This window comes from Bos grunniens, chromosome 22 (assembly GCF_055505025.1).
Source record: "Bos grunniens cultivar Pamir isolate PY7600 chromosome 22, Bosgru_T2T1.0, whole genome shotgun sequence".
NCBI lineage: Eukaryota > Metazoa > Chordata > Mammalia > Artiodactyla > Bovidae > Bos > Bos grunniens.
In genome coordinates this window covers 57,546,923-57,570,785 of record NC_141186.1, presented here as the reverse complement: position 1 = coordinate 57,570,785, position 23,863 = coordinate 57,546,923, and the positions used below count along the sequence as shown (strand labels likewise).

Here is a 23,863-nt window from a genome sequence, read left to right as displayed (position 1 = left end):
GGAACTGGACTGAGGTCTCCCAGGAAGCCAGTGAACACCCTCCACACACACGACTCTTCACTGAAGCATGATTTACAACAATGAAATCCTGGCAGCAACCAAATGTCCCTCAACAGGGGAAGAGTGCACCCACACCGACCACAGACCACCCACACCGACCACAGACCGGGGCGTGCCCACTAAGAGTTACAGGAACCACACAGTGAGATGGAAAATGACCATGGAATAATGTGCAGCTGAGAAGCCAGGACACAAAAGTACCAGAAGGAAACAGCTTTGGGAAAAAAAAAAAAAGACAAAGGACTACTTTTAAATGGTTCAGTTCAGTTCAGTTCAGTCGCTCAGTTGTGTCCGACTCTTTGCAACCCCATGAATCGCAGCACCCCAGGCCTCCCTGTCCATCACCAACTCCCGGAGTTCACTCAGACTCACGTCCATCAAGTCAGTGATGCCATCCAGCCATCTCATCCTCTGTCGTCCCCTTTTCCTCCTGCCCCCAATCCCTCCCAGCATCAGATCTTTTCCAATGAGTCAACTCTTCGCATGAGGTGGCCGTTTGCTCTAATAAGAGACACATTTACTGTGGGCTCTTTAAAGGCATGTGCTCCGCATCTGCTGTCTCATTTAAGGCTGCCAAGCCTCACAAGGAAGGTGCTGATTATCCTCAATCTCATGGACGAGGACAAGGAGCAACAACCTGCCCAAGGCCCGGCCACCTCTCAGGATCAGGGCAGTGACATTTCAGGTGCTAACTTCACTTCACTCTGTAATTCTCCCCTGTAATTTCCCCCCTTTCCCTCACTTCTGTAATGCTGGCTCACTACCTCTAGCGTTCTGAAGTAAGTTCACGGATGCACAGACATGCTGTCCCAGCAAATGTGAATGAAGAGGCAGCTGGGTTGACTTTGAATTGTGTATATACCCTCATGCTTTCATTCAGAGCCTATAAATGTTTTCTACTTCTCCCTGAAGGGATGAAATGTCATCTAACTCTGAGTCTCACACAGCTGGCTCAGAATTGAAGCATCAGTGCACCACTGTCGAGATCTAAATATTTATGCCACCTCCTTACCTCCTGTACATTTAACAAACAAAAGCTCTTACATTTTAGACAGTAATTTTCTGAGAGAGGGAGTATATTTCACCAAAATGTAAAGGCAAATGATCCAAACCTTCCCCAAACAACAAATGCCGGTCACGATGAAAGGAGCTGGGAAACATTAAGGACTTTCTTCGAACAGGGACCAAAGCGTATTCGTCCCTGTGACCCCGGCTCCTCACCTGCTGCCTGGCACATGAAGGCAGATCCATAAATGTCTGCTGAATTGGATTTCTCTAACTGCTGTGCAGCAGAACCAGCTCAGCCACGGGGAACAGCAAGCAAATGGGCTTATTACCTGCTGCTTCAAAAAAAATGAATAAAATTTTGGGCACTGCATGAACCAGCATTTAATCCTAAGAATCAATTTTTCTTACCTCTGGAGATAGGCTCACAACAAAACACAGAGATTGAGAAAAACTGACTGCTGACTTGTATTTTACGGGAGTTTAACTCTTAACTACCCAAGCCAGAGAACAGCCTGTCTAATGCGATGGCTAGACAAAAGGGTAATCTCTCCTTGACCTGAAGTAAGACAAATTCAGAGGCTTGTAGTGCATTTGGAGCTGGCCTGCTCCATGATTCCAGCACGTCCCCAGCAGTCAGGAACCTTATTAGGAACATAAGGGTGTGAGCGGAAAGGCCCGGCTCTCAGGTCTGGCCATATCCCTGGGAGACTGGGGGTGAGTTACTTAACCTTTCTCAATCAGCTTCCTTCTCTGCAACAGTCACACGAACCTCACAAGACTGCCTTTAGGTTTCAGTGATTAAGGTATCAGAGGATGCTCTGTCCACAGTGAGCAGACAGTACTGCTGTCATGATGTGTATATGGGAGGGGCAGGGCAGAGGGTGCAGGAAGCCCTGGGTTTCTACGACACTGGCAGGCTAACTTTCCCTCTTAAACGAACTGCCACACTCCTGTCATCTCGGTTCGGTAAATATCTGGGTGGCTTCTAAGTGCCGGGAGCTGGTTGGACTCAGGGCATACAAAGATACAGACTCTGCCTCAAGCAGCAAGTGACATGGAAACAGCATTTCAGAGCAGGTTAGTGCCCGGGACTCCTGATGTGGAAGTGGTCAGGAACAGGAGCTCAAACTGGAAGCTGATATGTGCGACATAATATTCATTTTAGACTGTTTTTTTTAATATAATTCACATACCATATAATTCTTATGTAATGCACATAACTGTTTTTTTAGCATATTTACAGGGTTAAGCAACCATCTAACTTAAGACCATTTCAGCCTCCCTAAAAGAAACCCTCTACGTCAGCAGTCACTCGCCCTCCCTGCTTCCGCCCTCAGCCCGGCACAGAGACTAATCCACTTTCTTCCTCTACAGATTTTCCTGTTCTGGACACTTTGTATGAGTGAAAAGTGAAGTCGCTCAGTCGTGTTCGACTCTGCGATCCTGTGGACTGTAGCCTACCAGGCTCCTCCGACCATGGGATTCTCCAGGCAAGAATACTGGAGTGGGTTGCCATTTCATTCTCCAGGGAATCTTCTCAACCCAGGGATCGAACCCGGGTCTCCCGCTTTGGAGGCAGATGCTTTAACTTCTGAGCCACCAGTGGAGCCGCACAATATAGGGTATCTTATGATCAGAATGCTTTCAAGTTCATCATGTTGGAGCACCTATCAGTACCTATTCCTGTCTGTGGCTAAGTGATATTCCACTGGGTGGATGTACCACATTTATATATCCATCTCTCAGCAGGCATTTGGGTTGTTTTTACTTTTGGGCCTTTTTTTTTTTTAATCAATAACACTGCTATGAACAGTTGTGTATGAGTTTTTGGTGGATATATATTTTCATTTCTCTTGGGTAGATACCCAGGAGTAGAATTGTTGGGTCAAATAGTCGCTTTAATATTTTGAGGAACTGCCAAACTGATTTTTCCAAAGTGGCTGTATTATTCACATTCCTTCAGCAATGTATGCAGGTCCGTTTCTCCACAGCTTCAACACCTGTTCTCATCTGTATTTTGATTATAGGCTTTGAGAGGGAATTGGGGTCTAATGACAAATGGTGCTGATACCTTTTCATGTGCTTATTTGCTATTTGTACACTTTCTTTGAAAAAAAAGTCTATGTAAATCCTTTGCCCATTTCTATATTGGGCTATTTGTCTTTTTACAGTGTTCTAAGAATTCTTTATATATTCCAGATACTAGTTACTTATCAGATATATGATTTGCAAGTATTTCTTTCCATTTCATTGTCTGCTTTTTCACTTTCTTGACAATGATTTTTTGCAGCACAGAAGTTTAATTTTTATATTGATCTATTTCTTCTTTTGTTGCTTTTGGTATATATTTAAGAAAACACTGCATAACTCAAACTGACTCTTCTAAAAGTCTTATGGTTTTAGCTCTTATGTCCATGATCTGTGTGTGTGTGCTTAGTCGCTCAGTCATGTCTGACTCTTTGTGACCCCATGGACTGTAGCCTGCATCAGGCTCCTCTGCCCATGGAATTTTCCAGGCAAGAGTACTAGAGTGTGGTGCCATCTCCTGCTCCAGGGGGCCTTCCCAACCCAGGATCGAACCTGTGTCTCTTGGATCTCCTGCACTGGAAGGTGTATTCTTTACCACATCCATGATCTATTTTGACTAAATTTTGTATAGGGTGTGTAAGGGGTCCAATTTCATTCTTTTGCATGTGGAAAAAATAATTATTTCAACAAAGATGACTAAGGCAGTATTTCTAGGTGGCAGCCTAACACATCATTCAAAATACATCCTCCAAAATATTTCCATCACTGCACTAACTCACACATGGAGGAGAATGAGGTAAGAACAAATAGTTGATGCATTGGTGCTATACATTTGAATCATATATAAATTTTTCTCTTGCACACTTTAGAGAACACAAATAGGTGCAGGAAGCATCAGGTTTACGATACTGATTCAGGAAGGAACCAGTACCACAGCCATCCACCCACCCACCCGTCCCCTAAGTATTTACCGAGCACCTAGTATCTGTCAGGTGCCACTATGATCACTGAAGGAGAGTGAACAACGCAAGGAAATACGTCTGCCTTCCGCATCCTAGAGGTGGAACAAAGACCAGAGACAAGAAACCCAACAAATAAACAGTACCTCAGAAGGTGGAAAGTGCAAAGAAGGAAACACAAGCAGAGGAAGATGGCCAGGAACGGGGAGGAGCCCCAAGCGGCCGCAGAGTCCCTACCATAGTCCCCGGTGTGAGCCAGGAAGGGCACGTGCCACACAGGCGCTCTGCAGGACATGGAAGGGGAGGAGCGAGGATCCTGGACCAGAGCGCCTGTGTTCACCCGCACGCTGGACTAGAAGCTGCAGGGCCCAGCACGAGCTCCCTCCTGCTCTGGCTTCGGGATCTCCAGACACAGTACAATACGGAGCAGCAGTACAGCAGGTTCATGAATTTCCAGGATTAAATGAGTTAGTACATGTAAAGCACTTAGAACACTACCAGACACACAGTAAGTAACCCAGAGACGTTAGACACGGGTGGTGACTGACACCCTTTCAGGAGCGCGGCACGCTCAGGAACCAGCTAGTGACCGAGTAAAGAAGCGTTCCGAGCGAGGCTTCAGCAAGCGCTCAGGCTTGCCAAGCCTGCGGAAATCTGTTTCCAAATGACTGCGAGAGTCACTCCCAACATCCACGTCACCCAGGGACACTACTGGCGAGGGCAGAGGTGTGAATGTCATGGAAGAAATCGCAGAAGCTCTCGCCCCAGAGGAAATGTCTCTCTACTGGCTTCTACCAGGATCCAGAAATGGGGATGTTCACTCACACTGTAGAGGGCTGGCACTCATTCCTAATTTTTTTTCTCTAAGAAACACTCAGCTGGCACTTCCTCACTGCTTTGTCTTGTTCCTAGAAGTAGCTGAGGCTGCACTCAGACAATCTGGCATCAAAAAGAAACCCATTCTCTCTCTCGAACATGTCAGCGGTTGAAGGGGTTTTTCGTTCCTCAAGGACTGTGAAGGGCCAAGTGACTCTACCTGACTTAAGTCCTCTGCTAACTCTGACATGCATCATTTGCCAACATGTATTTAGTGGTTAGTATATCAGACGACATAATCCCAGTTTGGCGAACGTGTCCAAGGAAGCTAGTGTCCCCCTTTGCTCTCTTCCCTACCAAACAGATTTGGCTGAAGTGAACCATAGTCATGTCATTAGTAAAACAATGGTAGATGAAGGCAGCCTGAGTGTCCACCAGTCACTGAAGCACTGGGCGGATCAGGGTGTCTCAGCCTGAGGAAAGTCTCTGCAGTCAGCGATGATACACAGTAACAGTGATGAATAATGACAGGAGTCATTTTCTGAGCGCCAACCATCAGTGAGCTGTGATGCTGGGGTTTTATACATATTATCTCATGGAAAATCTTCTTATGAAATAGTTATTTCTCCTTTACAAAGGAGAAAACAGGCTCGGAAAGGTTCCAGCACCTTCACGAGGCTAGCATTCAAACTCAGGTCTGACTGCAGCCTTGACTTTCTGTCTACAGCAAGTGGCTGTGTGGTGTGTGTGTTAGTTGCTCGGTCGTGTCTGACCCTTTGTGACCCCAAGGACTATAGCCTGACAGGCTCCGCTGTCCATGGAGTTCTCCAGGCAAGGATACTGAATAGATTGCCATTTCCTTCTCCAGGAGATCTTCCCAACCCAGGGATGGAACTCGGGTCTCCCACATTGCAGGAAGATTCTTTACCGTCTGAGCCACCAGGGAAGCCCTATGTTAATACAAGCAAACATGGATCTAGAACAATGCAGGATAACATTTACTGAGCATTTACGATGTGCCAGGCACATACAATTTAATTTACATGTATGGTTTAGCTTCATCCGTATAAAAAACTCCTTTGGAGAGAAAGAAACTGAGTCACAAGGAGATAAGAAACTTGCCCAAAGACAGAAAGTTAGTTAAGGTTAAAGCTAAGAGGTGAACCCAGGAGTCTGACTGCAGAGCCCCAGCTTATGAACTCTGTACTAATGCTGCCTTCCATGAAGTAATATAATGATTAGAAAAAGCAAAGTACTAAACAGAATGGGATTCCTGAGGCTCAGTGGTAAAGAATCCACCTGCCAGTGCAGGAGATGTGGGTTCGATCCCTGGGTCGGGAAGATCCCCTGGAGAAGTAAATGGAACCCACTCCAGTATTCTTGCCTGGGAAATCCCATGGACAGAGGAGCCTGGTGGGCTATAGTCCACGGGATCACAGAAGAACTGGACACAACTCAGCAACTAAATGGAACACCCAGCTGAGCAGCTGTTTCCACGTGAGGCTGTCGCGGTCCTGAGGCCCTGCCTGAGCGCTCATTGCCATGCAGACTGGCTTCGGTCTGTCCATCCACCCACACGCGGAGTGGCCTGCCACGTGCCACGGGGCGGGGGGTTTCTGGAGGCCACCCAACACTGGCCAGGTCCCAACCGTCCTCCCTGCAGGCCCCTCTCTGCCTGGCCAGCTCTCCCGGGGCTCTCCTCACGGGTGCTCAGACGCCGGTGCTCAGGTCCCACCTCCCGTCTCTGGTTGCACCAAAGTGACGCCTGCCCCCTCCCCTGTTCTGTGCTGCCATGTGTCTGCCGTCAGGCTTTTCAACTGCAGAGAAAGCGCCATGAGGGCCGGGACCGTGCCTGCCTTATCCCCAGAGCTTAGAAGGGCGTCCAGCAGAGGAAACTCTCGTGATTATGTGCTGAGGGAAAAAACGTTCTCATTCTCAGTCTTTCTCCCTCCTGCACACTGCTGGCAAAATTATCTTTCCACAACCACAAATCCTGGCCCAACCTGCAATGCCAGAAAACTTCTGTGGCTCTCAGCTGCATACTGGTTGTCAAATTCCCATCTCTTCACTTTGTATTTCATGCTCTGCCCAATCTGGGTCTAACTTCTCTGAAACACCAGAAGCAGTGACTTTCAATGATTAAGAATGAGGGCTAACATGGAACTCTGCTCAATGTTATGGGACAGCCTGGGTGGGTGGGGAGTTTGGCGGAGGGTGGAAACATGTATATGTATGACTGAGCCCCTTTGCTGTTCACCTGAAACTATCATAACATTGTTAATCAGCTATAAGGTAAGGTAAGTCACTCCAGTCGTGTCCGACTGTGCAACCCCAGAGACGGCAGCCCACCAGGCTCCCCCATCCCTGGGATTCTCCAGGCAAGAACACTGGAGTGGGTTGCCATTTCCTTCTCCAATGCATGAAAGTGAAAAGTGAAAGTGAAGTCGCTCAGTCGCATCTGACTCCTAGTGACCCCATGGACTGCAGCCCACCAGGCTCCTCTGTCCATGGGATTTTCCAGGCAAGAGGACTGGAGTGGGGTGCCACTATACCTCAATACAAAATAAAAAGCTAAAAGAAAAAAAAAAGGGTGTGGGCTCAGATTCCAGCGCTACCACCTACTAATCTACCAGACAACTGACCTGAGACAGACCTGGGCCTTGGTTTTCTCATCTGTTAAATGCGGCAATAATATAGCACCCTATCAAAGGGTTGTGTGTGAGGATGAAATGAGTTATTAGATCAAAGTACCGAGAGTCATTCCTGACATATGACACAGAATGTGCCTTTCTCCGGCCACCAGCGTGGACCTCCATCACATCCATCTGCTCCTCCCTCCCTGAATGGGACATGCACTTACACACCCCTGCCTTTTCCACCTGGACTGTTTTGAGGTCTGCCACTGACTCACTATGACCACATATGTTGATTAATGTGAGGCTCCTTAGAGCAGACATTGCATCCTTAATTCTTTATAAGGTATGGGATGCTGATTCACTTGATAAATGTTAAACCAGGGATCATTACCTAACACTAGTCAGTAGTTTGCACTTTCACAAGAACGTGAAGGTGGCCCTTTAAAAGTTCATTCGGTCTCCTTTTCTGTTTGCTTAAATGCTGACTTCTAAGAATAACTGAAGGATTAGAGGGCTTTCTGCTCCCCAATTCTGCAGGCTCCCATCTTCCACCCACTCCTTTCTCACCACCATTTATAATGATAATGCCATAAATACTGACCCTGGGGCAGTTAAAGTGATCCTCAAATACTACACAGAATACAGGGATTATTATTATTATTACTGCTAGTAATACTGACAGATCTTGCCTCCACCAACAATTACTGGCAGGAACTTGTCCAATGACACGGAGACAACTGTTTTCTCCATGTCCCCCAGACTCCGCCAGGGAGAAACGGAACTTCGAAGGTTAGGGACAACATATCACCTCTCTCAACTGAAAACAGGTGCAAAATAGATGTCCAAGTTGTAAGTAAAAATGAGGTTGGTGAGTAATTTGAAATCTGGAATATTCCAAGGGCTTGGGAGGTTTGGGTGGTTTCCAGAAGGGATTAGAATCTGATCAATTCAAGGATACTGGGTTCTCAGAAGCCTACAAAAGGCAGGTAAAAAAGCTGGTCTTTCAACACATCACCTGGGGCAAGTCTCACATCTACAGAAGACACCTGCCTACAGGGCCTAGATCCTTCCCCAACCGCACCATCCCAGTCTAGTTCCATCATATCACAGGCTAGTTAACCATTAATTACACTGTGTCCTGGTGTACCAACAACCATCATATATTATGCTGTTTCAATAGGGAAATAGATTCCCAATCTAAACAATTTATTTACAGAATACTTTTTGGAAAAGGTCTCACTCACAAGGTAGGGACCACACAGAGTGGGAATCAGTCCCCTTTGGGGAGGATTTGAGGATTTGAGGAACTGAAGCGACTTAGCAGCAGCAGCAAACCAGTCAATCCTAAAGGAAATCAGTCCTGAATATTCATTGAAAGGACTGATGCTGAAGCTGAAACTTCAATACTTTGACCACCTTATGCAAAGAACTGACTCACTAGAAAAGACCCTGATGCTGGGAAAGATTGAAGGTGGGAGGAGAAGGGGACGACAGAGGATGAGATGGTTGGATGGCATCACGGACTCGATGGACATGAGTTTGAGTGAGCTCCAGGAGTTGGTGATGGGCAGGGAGGCCTGGCGTGCTTCGGCCCATGGGGTCGCAAAGAATCGGACATGACTGAGCGACTGAACTGAACTGGGGAGGATTCGCAAAGCATTGTGTCCTAAGTGTTGTAGGAAAAAGAAGTCAACCTCTTTGAAATGAGTAATGTGGGCTACTTGGCCAAAATCTCAGACCCAAGGCTGGTTAAGCAATGACAAATAGAAAGAAAAGGAGGAGGCGAGATGAGAAATGGGAGCGACCAGAGGCTGTGGGGCTGGGGTCAGACACAGCAGGGTGTGAGACCTGGCTCTGGGGAGCAACGCACTTGTCGGTAGGCTCTTCCCCAACAGCCCTGGGCCAGCTCGTAGACACCGTCCCCTGCCTCGGAGGCCCTTCCTGAACCACCCACTGAGAAACAGCCTCACCCTCAACCTGCAGTATTTTCTTCTCCTCACGGCACTCACCGCTGTCTGAAACTGCCTACTGCTTCTTTGTCGTCAGTCTCTCCCTAAAAGAACATGACCTCCACGAGGAGATTCATCGCATCTCGCTTGCGAGCTCGCACCCGGCCTAGCGCGGTGTGTGGCACAGGAGACACAGGACACACACGTCTGCTGAGCGGAGGCGGCACCATGAGGATCCGTGGTGGAGTAAAGGGTAAGTGCTCAGCCGCCCACCTACGCATCCACCCACCTACCCACTTGCTGACCCACTGATTATGGAACAGCATCGCTATACAGCAGCTCTTAGTGAATATTCTAGAAGAAGCAGAGCAGAGGATGATTCTGCTATGAATCAGCAAGTGTTTACTAAACAAAAGGAGAAACCAGGAGCGTATGACATGGTCCTTTCAGGAGGCGGAACAAAAGTCAGCTCAAGATTGAAAGTGATTGAATGCTTACTTAAAGTCTGTAAATAAATGTCTTCAGTCAATGTTTGGAATTTATAGAGAAATCCTAGATTCATGCAATTAAAAGAGCTTGCTCCTTGGAAGGAAAGCTATGACGAACCTAGACAGTGTAAAAAGCAGAGAAATCACTTTGCTGACAAAGGTCCATCCAGTCAAGGCTATGGTTTTTCCAGTGGTATGTATGGATGTGAGAGTTGGACTATAAAGAAAGCTGAGCACCAAAGAATTGATGTTTTTGAACTGTGGTGTTGGAGAAGACTCTTGAGAGACCCTTGGACTGCAAGGAGATCCAACCAGTCCATCCTAAAGGAAATCAACCCTGAATATTCACTGGAAGAACTGATGCTGAAGATGAAGCTCCAATACTTTGAGCAGCTGATGCAAAGAGCTGACTCATTGGAAAAGACCCTGATGCTGGGAAAGATTGAGGGCAGGAGGAGAAGGGGATGACAGAGAATGAGATGGTTGGATGGCATCACCGACTCGATGGACATGAGTTTGAGCAAACTCTGGGAGATGGTAAAGGACAGAGGAGCCTGGCATGCTGCAGTCCATGGGGTCACAAAGAGTCAGACACAACTGAGCGGCTGAACAACAGCAGCAACCTGGAGTCCACCTAACACTAAGCTGATGCTGACGTGGTCAGAGCAGAGGACGGCTCTGCATCTTCTCCCACAAAGTCGACCGAAGGTTCAGGTCCACCTTTCCTCGCAGGTGAGCGGGGTCGGGGAGGCACCCAGACAGAGGGCCCCTCCCCACATTCCTCCTGGAGCAGCCCCACCATGCTGTCCCCTTGGCCTTTGCTGACAGGCAGCGAGGCTGCCGTGAGATGCTGGAAGCAACCGAGACCAAGGCTATTTCACCTGCCTTCTCACCCGTGCTGCATGACAGTCACAGCACATACGTTTTGGGAATAAGACTGAAGAGCAAGACCTTTTGCATCTCTGTGAGCACGGCGTCTCCATGAAATCTTATCTGTACAGGGATTCAGAGAATGAGTCAGCTGCCTCTGCAGTATTTTGAGCATAGACTCCTTCGAGTCATACTTAAAAGTGGGTAAAGAGAATATTTAAGATAGTGGTTTTCAAACTACCACTTAAGAGGCAAACTACTTTTCTGAAAATGGAGTTATACACAAATTCTTAACATGTTAAGGATTGCTGGGGGGCTCCTGGGGCCAAGGCTACAGTGAGGGGCCAAGCTCTGCCCTCTCGGCCTCCTCCTCCCCCTGATAACTTTGAGGAACACAGCTGGCTTAAGGGGAAAGGAAGTTAATATTCAGATAAATAAATAGATGAATGGAGAACGAGGGAGAAAGGTTTCCTTAATGTGAGGAAAGGTGGAGTGGCCAAGTCACCACTTTGCACCCATCATAGTAAAGACTGTTTCCAGCAAGAATCATCAGTGGAAATTCACCCTCGAGGGAAAGTTTCGTTAAGAAATAGGATACTGGCCTGACCTTCAAATGTCTCCCCAGTTTGCTTAGAGAGGAGAAAACACTGCTTATCAGGGCACCAACATCACTGGTCTGCAGACTGCAAATATGTGAGTGTCATACGAGACAAAGAAAGGCTGAGGAAACGTTACAAATTAAAAGATAAAAGAGATGGCATCTAAATACATTATGCGATCCCTAACGGGATCATGTACTTGAGGGTAAAATATTAGAAAGGACATTATGGGGACAACCAACAACACTAGAAATAAAACTTATCAGTTTGATAGAAGTGATGCATCGTTGCTATTTGGTGCCTGCACTGTGGTTCTGCGAGAGGATGCCCTGTTCTTAGGAAACACACACTGAAGTAATGGGCCTAAAGGGGATGTGACACGTGTGCCCAACTCCCTAACAGTTCAGAAGAACATGCATCATGCGGCGTATTACGTGCAGAGAGGGAGCAGTGGTTCTCCAAGTCGGGTCCCTGGAGGAGCATCAGCATCACCAGGAACGGGAGAGAAATACAGACTTTGGGGACCCCGCCCCAGACCTCCCAAATCGACTGTCTTGTCTGTTCTGACAAGCCCTCCAGGGGGTTCTGCTGTCAACTTCTGAACATCACTGATACAGAGAGAATGATAAAACAAGTGTTGTGAGTCATTTCTGGGGAAAGGACATAGCTTTCTGGATGATTACTGAAACTTACCTGTACTCTGAAAGTGTTTCAAAATAAAAATTAACGATAACAACAACAGAAGGGTTAGCCTATGTAGAGATGTGAAAAGGAAGAGACCTTGGGGGCAAGGAGGCAGATGGCAGGTTCCTGCAGAGACCTTCAGAGAGGTGCTGGGACCAGAACCTCTGTTGCCAGCGAGGGGCGGGGTGGTCGGGCCTGCTCCATCTTCCAACAGCGAATCTCTTTCCGGCAGGAAGTGCAGCACGAAACCTACTAACCTGAGTAGGAGAGCCAGGCGATCTCTGTAAACAGGTCTTCTTCAGAAAAGCTTTCGGGGAGCATGAGGAAAGCCGCGGTCACAGCGCTCTTTAGGTTTTGATCCAGGGCCGAGCGGAGGGCCACATCCTCATTCATCGCCACGATCTTCACCTGGAAAAGCAGGACGTTCAGAAGACCTCCCGAAGTGGGGCACTGCCCAACCTGGGTGTTACTACATGCACTGGAGCTGTCCAAAACCCTCAGCCCTGAAGATACTGCAGTGTTAGGCCCGTTGACATGAAATAGTTACTAATCTAATTCTGGAGTCTCCTGTTTTAAGCCCAAATCAGAGAACTCATGACATAGGAAAGAAAACAAAATAAATATTTTTCTAAATGAGGAAACCACACGAGTTTTGAAAAAGTTAGTACAAAATGGAATAAATGACCTTTGAGAAATTGAGAATTTTATTTTTTAATCTCTTTGTTCTTCATTTAATTTTATGGTAGACAAAGGCATTTTACTTCTTTATTCAGAACTCATCTCTGTTCTTATCTAACGTGAGCAGGCCATGCTCTATTTTGAACTGATCTGAACCTGAGTAAGGAAAAAGGAAAGAAAACTAGCTAGAAGCAACTGCTGTCTGTGCTCCCCTCCCATCGAGATACAAACTGCTCCAGTGTGTCTGACTGGTCGTGAAGACAGCACTGCAGTCGCCAGCATGTGCTCACGCCCTGTCTCTCACTACCTCTGTGACGGGGTTCGTACCTGAGCCAGGCTTACGAGCTTGCGGGGAAGATTCAGTGAGAGCCCGCAGCTGAGCCCGCAGCTGAAGGGAGCTTCCCTGTGTGTCTCCTGGTGCACAGCGCATGCGCTTCTCTGAGCCGGGGCTTCTCACCTTTAGGAGATCAGAGTCTCCTGCAGGGCCTGTTCAAATACCCAGTATTAGGCCCATCCCCAGAGACTCTGACTCGGCAGGCCGGGGTACATTTCTGCCAGGTTCCCAGGTGACGCTGATGCTGCTCCAGGGGCCTCATGTGAGCAGCACTGCTCTAAGGCACGAGCTTAGAACCAGAACTGCCACGTTGGTCTCTGTAGCGACTGTGCCAGTGTGCACTCCCGACACAATTGTGGACCATCATGCTGCTTCTGACTGACTTTCTAAGCAAGCAGTGGGTCTAGAAATCCCTCCTGAGGACACTCACGTATCTGAAACGCAGCTGCCGTCTCTGATCCTTTAGTGCTGTAAGCAAACTCTCCTCGTGTTCCAGAAAGTAGGGTTTAGACTGCCTTTCATTTATCAAACACAGATAATTTCTGACAAAATTCAGACAACACATAAAAGACACAAACAGTATGACAAACTCCAAATTAAAAGTGTATTAGATGGCAAGGAAAGATGGGAATGATGTAAATCCCAAAGTATAGTTTCTTCTCTGTTTTTTTTTTTAAATTAATTGTGAATAACAATATTAGAAGACTTAACTATTTTATAAATCAGGCTCAAGAACCTGATTGAAGAAAGACTGAAGGTAGGAGGAGAAGGGAATGACAGAAGATGAGATGGTTGGATGGCGTTACTGACTTGATGGACATAAGTTTGAGCAAGCTCCAAGAGTTGGTGATGGACAGGAAAGTCTGGTGTGCTGCAGTCCACGGGGTCACAAGGAGTCAGACACGACTGAGCAACTGAACTGAATTGTAAAACCTGAATTCTACCTTTTACCTTTTGTCCTTATTTTTTTAATGGAATATTTATAACATACAAAGCTTCATATGGTACATAAGCTACTTAATTCCATATTGCCTCCTCCCTCATAAGGATTTAATGGCCCTGAATTAAGCCTTGGAGCACTTGGTTGAGTGTGGAATTACCGCAAATATCTGCAGAAAGTCAAAGCAGGGAGCAGCCCAGGAGCATGGTCCGGAGAGGAGAACCATCCCTAACAACACTCACTCACTGGTTTTTGGAGTCAACCAGCAATGTCTAAGTTATTCCAGTTGAGGAGATCTTCAATCAAAACACTGGTGCTAATAACTCTGTATTTGATAAGCTGGAAAAGAAAAGAGTCGTGCATGAGAAAGAGCAAAATGCCATACTGACCCTTGTGCAAGTGCAAAATATAAAGACCTAAATTTCCGACCAGGGCAGAAGCTTGATTTCCAAAGCCACTCAAAAGACCGCCTACCTTGTAAAAACACATCTCCATGAAATCTTCTGCAAAGGGTTAGTTTCCAAGACTGTCTGTCGCCTGAGGTATTCATGGTGCGATGACCACAGCTTTAACTCTGGCACTTGTGATGTCAGAGGCAGAATGGCTCTCTAGGCTGTCTGGTCTTGGTCCTCAATGGACTGGAAATATCAATAAAAACAATGGTCCTGACAGGCACGTGGCACAGTTCACGCTCCTCATGTGAGAAATAAGAAACCTGATGCTCAGAGAGAATAAATGGTGTGCCCGAGGTGGCACCCAGTGGAGCAGAGCCAAACCAGGTCCCTGAATTTCAGTCTGGGCTCCAGTGTTGTTTCATCACAGAGAGTGAGAAATTTTTCTCAAAGTTTTCACTGACATCCTTTACATGGTGAATTTCTCTTTCACGGTTCACTATTTCAAACACCTCTGTAATTACAATGCAACATGCAAACATAAAACATCTTTATCAGCTCTGAACACATGGAACTATGGTCAAGCTCATCTCAGTAGTAATTTGCACAAAACCCTGAATGCAGTTGTTCCCGGTTACAAAATCCCATTTGCTTCAACAGATATCTTCAGACTCACTTCACTGAACTTCAGTATCCAAGCAGCCTTCGCAGGCTACAAATATCTAAAAAGTAGCTGAAGAATTTCAATTAAAAAGTACAGTCCCTTTGGCACACAATTATGCCCAAACATTTTGTTACTGAAGCTTTAATACTGTTTGAAACTACTAATTAGAGGTCGGCTCAGCATAACATTAATACTGGAGAAAGCATAGAGCTCCGAGCTCCATGACTAGCGTGGATGTTCGGGGCTGGGCTGAGTGACCCGCTTCCCCCGACTCCGGCCACCGCACCGCAGAGCCCTTCTTGCCCCAGGCGCCTAACAGCTGGGAGGCAGGACCAGACGGCAACCAGAAAAGTAAACGCACGGCCCAAAGGCGATGCAGACATCACCATATCAACCACAGCGCTCATCCCTTCCTCGCTCAGATAGGCCTGCAAAACCCTTCTCAAGTCGGTACTCCAGCCTCCTGCCTGTCAAAGTGTTGTCCACCGCCCAGCAGCACCAGCGTCACAGACCCAGTGAATCAGAATCTGTGTTCCAACAAGATCCTCAGGTGACTCGTCTGCCCAGGGAAGGGTGACAGCCCTGAGCTGTCGGGAGCCTGGAGCAGTGCAGGCACAGCAGTCACCCTCTGCCCGGCTGACTCTAGGAGGCCCGACTTAGCTTCCACTGGTCCTCTCACACTGGGGTCATGCCGGGTTCCTGGACGTCCTCTTAGAGCCTGGACTCCTCATCAGAATGACCACTGGGCAGGGTCCCCACAGTCAGACAACCCTCCACCAGGATCGGGGTGCTCATCTGCCCTCCAACACCCGTCATCAAATTCTGCCCAACCGATGGCACCAAGGAGTTCCTCCCACTGGGCACCACAGGCTTCCAACTACCTATGATCCCCTCTTCACTTCCAACTTCTCCCTGGGAGTGTGTGCCTCTCCGTATAAATAAGATTAATTTCCACCCTGATCTGCAATGAGTCTGCCCCTTCCTCCCACTGACCAAACCAGTGGTTCTCAAAGTATGTTCCAGATGGGCAGCATCAGCATCATTTGGAAGCCTGTTAGAAATGCAAATCCAGGGGGCAGGAGAAGGTGGGAAAAACTGAGAGAGAAGCACTGAAATATACACCACCATGTGTACAAGAGATAGCTAGTGGGGAGTTGCTATACAACACAGGGAGCTCACCTGACGCTCGGCAGCAGCTCAGAGGGGTGGGATGGGGTGGGCAGTATGTTTAAGATGGAGGGGACATATGTATACCTAAGGCTAATTCATGCTGATGTATGGCAGAAACCAACACAGTAGTGCAAAGCAATTATCCTCCAATTAAAAATAAATAAAATTTAAAAAAAGAAATGCAAATCCTTGCTGCTGAGAGAGTAAACCTTAAAAATTCTCATCACCAGAAAACCAACTATGTATGGTGATGGGTGTTAACTAGACTTACCGTGGTCATCAACCCGCAGTAAGATCAGTCATTTACGCCACACACCTACAATCAGCCCAGCATTACAGGACGATTACCTCTCAGTGAGTGAAAACTGCAAATCCTCAAACCCTCTCCCAGACCTTCTGATTCAGGAACTCTGGGGGCAGGGCCACCACCTGTGCGCCCGACAGGCGCGCTCGGGTGCTGCTGAGGCACTAAAACTTGACACCAAGAAACAGCTGCTGTTGCTGTTCGGTCACTAAGCCATGTCTCTCTGTGACCCTACGGACTGCAGCACATCAGGCTTCCCTGTCCTTTACTATCTCCTGAAATTTGACTCCAGAGTCAAACTCATGTCCATCGAGTCGGTGATGCGGTCTAAATATCTCATCCTCTGCCGCCCCCTATCTTTCCCAGCCAAAAAACATTTGGCCAAAGGCAACAAATAAAACACAGTCACATTCATCACCTTCATCCGGCAAAAGTGTGAACAGTTCCTGACTGTAAGAACACACATATTTAGCTGGAACTCTAAGAATAAAGGTTAATAGCCACCGAAGTTAAGACAGAGGCCCGAAGTCACTCACCCTCCCGTCACACATGATCACCGGTGCCGTGGTTATTCTGGACAGGAGTGATAATCCTTGGTCCCAATACTTTTTTTCTAGTCACTAAGTTGTATCCGACTCTTTGTGACCCCATGGACTATACAAGCCATGGAATTCTTTAGGCCAGAATACTGGCGTGGGTAGCCTTTCCCTTGTCCAGGGGATCTTCTGAACCCAGGTCTCCCACATTGCAGGCGCATTCTTTACCATCTGAACCACAAGGGAAGCCCAAGAATACTGGAGTGGGTAGCCTATCCCTGCTCCAGGGGATCTTCCCAACCCAGGAATCGAACTGGGGTCTCCTGCATTGCAGGCAGATTCTTTACCAGCCCAATACTTTAAGGAAAGAGTAATGGTTCCAATTTTTCTTCAGGTTCTTTGAATGCCATGTGACAGGGTCTCAACATATGTGAACACGAAGTTCCACATGACATTCTGGGAGGTGAAGAAAAGAGGATTTTCAGTTTTAACTCCTAGAAAGACAGCGAGACAGAGTTGAAAGTTCTAAGACTCAACGTTGCTGTGATTAACAGCAGACTCAGGGTCAGAAACTTAAGCAAACCTCTGGAACCAGGTTGAGCTTCGTTTTCCTCAACTCATATAACAGTAACGCTGACTGAAGTAATGTTCCAGCCCTCTTTTACTTTCTGTATTATACATACAGTAACTCTTTTTATCCTCAAAACAATCCTACAAGGTAGATACCATTATTATCCCATTTCTACAGGAAAGGAAACCATGGCACAGAGTAAGCTCCCTGCCCAAGGACACACGGTTAATGAGTGATAGACACAGTCTGGTTCCAAATTCTGGGCTAGACCACTTTGCTACACTGTCTTCCACCTAAATACTTAAATGTGCTCCACTTTTCTTTCAGATCAGATAACACCATGTGGACAAGCTCTATAAAGCATTATGCAAAGGGAAATAAGTTATCTTAACTTCACCCATTAGCCAACCTCTCCCTGATCATCTAGGATGAGCTCTGATGGGTCCTGAGATAAAGAGCTCAAAGTCAACTGGGGAGAAGACAGATTATTAGCAAAACGACTTCCTAGGGGAATTTCACTCAGAATGGGGTCACAGAGGAAGGAGGAATTTTCCTATGAGACGACACTCTTCAAGACTCTGGTAAGTCTGAGTCTTCAAGAATGCACAAGTTAAGCAGATTTGGTGAAGTGTTAGGCAAGGCCTGAGGAATGGGGTCGGGGGGAGTCCTGTTGGGTGAAAACGCTCTTGTGGAGGAGACGAGAGCTGGGCATGTTCTGGGAGCTGTGTCTAGGTCGGTAGGGCTGGATGGGATGCAGGTATAGAGTGGTGGCAGATGGACCAAAGAGGGAGACTGGCTGCCGTGGTTAAGAAATGCTCCTGCAGCAGAAAGGGAGGTCAGACAAAGGATGCACCACCACACACGAGGCTGCCTGCCAGTAACCAGGGCACCGAGGCAGGGACTCAGCTGGGACAGACTCAGGTGCTGGAATCTACTTGTGAACTTGCAGGCAACGAGGGTGAGGGAAAAGGAAAGACCTTTTCTTAGAGAGAATTCCAGGTCTGCTCAAAGGAAAATCTTCACAGGAAAAAGAAGAGGTGACTATAGAATCAAGATGCTCCGAGTTTCCTACAAACTAGTGGTGATAGTTAAGAATTTGAGTGGACATGTTTTAAAATTTTTTCATGTTAATGTATGTTGGTAAAAAATAACCTATTATAATCTATAATTTCCTGTGTGCCCCAAATGTATCATTTCCCATATGTTGTCAATTTAAAGAAAAGTTCAGTTCAGTTCAGTCACTCAGTTGTGTCTGACTCTTTATGACCCCATGAATCGCAGCACACCAGGCCTCCCTGTCCCATCACCAACTCCCGGAATTCACCCAAACTCATGTGCATCAAGTCAGTGATGCCATTCAGCCATCTCATCCTCTGTCATCCCCTTTTCCTCCTGCCCCAAATCCCTCCCAGCATCAGAGTCTTTTCCAGGTGGCCAAAGTACTGGAGTTTCAGCTTTAGCATCATTCCTTCCAAAGAACACCCAGGGCTGATCTCCTTTAGAATGGACTGGTTGGATCTCCTTGCAGTCCAAGGGACTCTCAAGCATCTTCTCCAACACCACAGTTCAAAAGCATCAATTCTTCGGTGCTCAGCTTTCTTCACAGTCCAACTCTCACATGCATACATGACTACTGGAAAAACCATAGCCTTGACTAGATGGACCTTTGTTAGCAAAGTAATATTTCTTCTTTTTAATATGCTTATCTAGGTTGGTCATAACTTTCCTTCCAAGGAGTAAGCGTCTTTTAATTTCATGGCTGCAGTCACCATCTACAGTGATTTTGGAGACTCCAAAAATAAAGTCTGACACTGTTTCCACTGTTTCCCCATCTATTTGCCATGAAGTGATGGGACCAGATGCCATGATCTTAGTTTTCTGAATGTTGAGCTTTAAGCCAACTTTTTCACTCTCCACTTTCACTTTCATCAAGAGGCTTTTAGTTCCTCTTCACTTTCAGCCATAAGGGTGGTGTCATCTGTATATCTGAGGTTATTGATATTTCTCCCGGCAATCTTGATTCCAGCTTGTGCTTCTTCCAGCCCAGCGTTTCTCATGATGTACTCTGCATAGAAGTTAAATAAGCAGGGTGACAATATACAGCCTTGACGTACTCCTTTTCCTATTTGGAACCAGTCTGTTGTTCCATGTACTCCTTAAATTAGGGGGCTTCCCAGGTGGCTCAGTGGTAAAGAATCCACCTGCTAATGCAGGAGACATGGAAATGAGGGTTTAATCTCTAGGTCAGGAAGATCCCCTGGAGGAAGAAATGGCAACCCACTCCAGTATTCTTGCCTGGAGAATTCCATGAACAGAGGAGCCACGTGGGCTACAGTCCATGGGGTTGAAAAGAGCTGGAAAAGACTGAGCAACTGAGCACAATAAAATACAAAATAAGCACATTACTTAAACACTAGTATAGGTGGGAACCAGGAAATTCAAGGCATGGTATAGACGGCCTCAACAGGAAGTGAACAGGGAAAGATTAACTGAAAGGTTACAGCCAGGTGTCCAAAGCCAAGAGGCCCTAGAGCAGACAGCACGTGACCATTTCCTTTGTTTATTTAAAAAACAAAAACCAAAAAACCCAGTCCGGAACAGGAGCTGCACATACAGAAAACATCTCTATCTAGACTCCTGCTCCTTTTATCTTAATTCAGCAGGAGCTCAAAAGCTTTGTTGAAGTCAATCAAAAGCCTCATTAAACAGCAAATATGCCTGCCATTTTTTATGTCTTAAATTTTGACTCCACCTTGGAAGCAAACTTGTTTTCCCCCATTTGCAGAAAAAAAAAAATCTGCAATCACAAGGAAAACTGTACCCTCACTTCTGTTATGCTCAGCCAATTCTGAAGCGTAACAACGCCTTGCCCTAAACAGACTTGGTAAATGTCCTGGGTCAGAGAAACACACTGCTCACCCACTAACTCTCCCTGTTAGTTCAATCAGTTCAATCACTCAGTCAAGTCCAACTCTTTTCGACCCCATGGACTGCAGCACACCAGGCTTCCCTGTCCATCACCAACTCCTGGAGCTTGCTCAAACGCATGTCCATCGAGTCGGTGATGCCATCCAACCATCTCATCCTCTGTCGTCCCCTTCTCCTCCCGCTTTCAATCTTTCCCAGCATTAGGGTCTTTTCCAGTGAGTCAGTTCTTCACATCAGATGGCCAAAGTATTGGAGCTTCAGCTTCAGCATCAGTCCTTCCAATGAATATTCAGGACTGATTTTCTTTAGGATGGACTGATTGGATCTCCTTGCAGTCCAAGGGACTCTCAAGAGTCTTCTCCAACACCACAGTTCAAAAGCATCAATTCTTTGGTGCTCAGCTTTCCTTATAGTCCAACTCTCACATCCATACAACTACTGGAAAAACCACAGCTTTGACTAGACAGACCTTTGTTGGCAAAGTAACGTCTGTGCTTTTTATTATACTGTCTAGGCTGGTCATAGCTTTTCTTCCAAGGAGCAAGTGTCTTTTAATTTCATGGCTGTGGTCATCATCTGCAGTGATTTCGGAACCCAAGAAAGTAAAGCCTGTCCCTCTTTCTATCGTTTCTCCATCAATTTGCCATGAAGTGATGGGACTGAATGCCATGATCCTCCTTTGTTGAATGCTGAGTTTTAAGCCAGCTTTTCACCCTCCCCTTTCACCTTCAAGAGGCTCTTTAGTTCCTCTTTGCCTTCTGCCATAAGGGTGGCGTCATCTGCATATTTGAGGTTATTGATATTTCTCCCAGCAATGTCGATTCCAGCTTGTGCTTCATCCAGCCTGCCATTTCATGTGATGTACTCTGCATATAAGTTAAGTAAGCAGAGTGACAATATACAGCCTAGACGTACTCCTTTCCCAATTTTGAATCAGTTCATTGTTCCATGTTTGATTCTAACTGTTGCTTCTTGACTTGCATACAGGTTTCAGATTTAGTTAGTGCCAAGTGCAAAGTTGCTCAGTCGTGTCAGATTCTTTGTGACCCGCCATGGACTGTAGCCTGTCAGGCTCCTCTGTCCATGGAACTCCCCAGGCAAGGATACTGAAGTGGGTACCTGTTCCCTTCTCCAAGGGATCCCAACCCAGAGATTGAACCGAAGACTCTGGCATTGCAGGCTATTTCTTTACTGTCTGAGCCACCAGGGAAGCCCAAGAATACTGGAGTGGGAAGCCTATCCCTTCTCCAGGGGATCTCCCGGAGCCAGGAATCAAACCAGGGTCTCCTGCATTGCAGACGGATTCTTGACCAGCTGAGCTACCAGGGAAGCCCTTGCTATTTGTTAAAGTCACTGCAAATGCCCTAAGTCTACCATCCGTCCACCAGCTTCCCAAAGTCAGGAGAATCACTTTGTATTTTCTCCTACAGCCAGAGACGTAACCCTCAAGCTTGGCTGCGAGATAGAATCACCTGGGACTAGGACGTTTTTTAAATTGCTAAAGCCTGGGCTCATCCCAGACTAATTAAATCTGAATCTCCGCAACTGGAACCCAGATTATCAATTTTTTTTTTAAGCTTTCCAGAAAACTCGAGAACACTGAACGAGGACCTGGCCAAGTGTTTTTTTTTTTTTTTCCCGTCTTGTCCCGGCACCAGCTCTTCCCTCCACATAATTGCATCTCCCGCTCTTAGACCCAAGCGGACTCCTACGTGTCTTTGGAAGCGCAGCTCAGGCTGCCGCTCTGCTAAGAGCCCTTTCGTAGGGTTTGTGTCAGGACTTCGCGAGTTGATACGGGGATGCGCAGAGCGGCCCGGCAGCTCCAGGGCTCGGGAGGGACCGAAGGCAAAGGACCTCCCGGGCTCACCTTCTGGTCTGAGCTGGGCCCCGCCTGGCGGTACACCCCCGAGCCGTAGGCGAAAGCCAGGCTCAGCTCCTCGGGGAAGTGAGACAGGATCTTGCGGAAGGCCACCCCCGAGCTCTGCAGCGCCTGCAGCGCCATGGGGCCGGGGTCACCGAGGGCCCCCCGGAGGACAAGGCGGGACCGGGAACTCGCTCGGGGTGGGAGATGGAAGCCGGGGACCCGCCCGGACGGAAGAAGGCTGGGGCCGGGGGGCGAGGAGATGGGGGGCTCGCAAGGACTCGGGGCGGCAGTTCAGTCAGACACGAAGTCTGTCAGACATGAAGTCACTCAGTCAGGCGAGAGGCAACAGGGACACAGCCGAGTGGGCGACGCCCGGCCCTTCAGGCGGCCACGCGGGCCACGCCCCCCGCGCGCACACGTGCTCCGAAGGCGCAAGAGCAAGAGCAGGCGCCCTCCCGCGAGTGGGGACGCCAGGCCTCTTCAGAGCCCCCTGGTGGTCGGAGGAGCGCGTTGCAGGCTGGCTGCCTGGGATTATGACTCGGACATTGGAGCCGGAGAGTGACTGCTGATTGAACTGCCTTTGAGCCTTAAAAGTCCTTGCTTGTTCTCGCCTCAAACCTCATTTTCATAAATGACTATGAAATCACGTGTGTAGTATTGCAGGAGATCTTTTGGATGAGGTGAAATTCACATAACGTAAAATTTTACACTTTACGATTTAGTGCATTTATTGCATTCACAATATTATGCAACCATTGTTTCTATTCAGCTCTGAAACTGCAGAAGATTTTGAAGCTTTAGGGAAACACAAGTAAGGTTAAAATCACCTCAAATCCCACCATCCAGATCAGATCAGATCAGTCGCTCAGTCGTGTCCGACTCTTTGCGACCCCATGAATCGCAGCACGCCAGAGACTATCACTATTAAGATTTGGCTGTGCTTTCTTCCCATTAAAATCGTCTCCAAATTCTATGCTGGGTAGGAAAGTGCTTCATAAGTGGTAAAACAAACAAACAAAAAACCCGCACCAAAGTTCTCTAATATTTGTATTTAATATTAAGGGTAAGGAAGAGTCTTTTCCCCTTTGCCTTATGGATTGAGCTCAGCAAGGGGCACATGAAATGCAGTTTCTTATGGAAATGGGATCCTAGGTAAGAGTTCACCTCTTCGTGAATAATTAAAGAAACTTGTGGGGCTTCCTTGGTGGCTCAGTGGTTAAAGAATCTGCCTGCCAACGCAAGAGACGCAGGAGATGTGGGTTTGAACCCTGGGTCAGGAAGATCCCCTGGAGGAGGAAATGGCAACCCACTCCAGCATTCTTGCCGAGAAAATTCCATGGACAGAGGAGCCTGGCAGGCTACAGTCCATGAGGTCTCAAAGAGTT

The 23,863-nt window shown here is 47.2% G+C and overlaps 1 protein-coding gene across 1 annotated transcript in view; it reads right to left on the bottom strand.

Annotated features, from left to right (window-relative positions):
* The window catches only part of LOC147348714 (phosphatidate cytidylyltransferase, mitochondrial-like), a 49,952-nt gene extending 27,059 nt beyond the window's left edge, over positions 1–22,893 (bottom strand). The window contains exons 1-2 of the mRNA XM_086368763.1: positions 22,482–22,893; positions 12,355–12,505 (exon numbers count right to left, since the gene is read on the bottom strand). Of these exons, the coding sequence (XP_086224889.1) occupies positions 12,355–12,505; positions 22,482–22,616 (286 nt within the window). The 5' untranslated portion in view covers positions 22,617–22,893. The remainder of the gene's footprint in view (positions 1–12,354; positions 12,506–22,481) is intronic.
* Between the last annotated feature and the right edge of the window lie 970 nt (positions 22,894–23,863).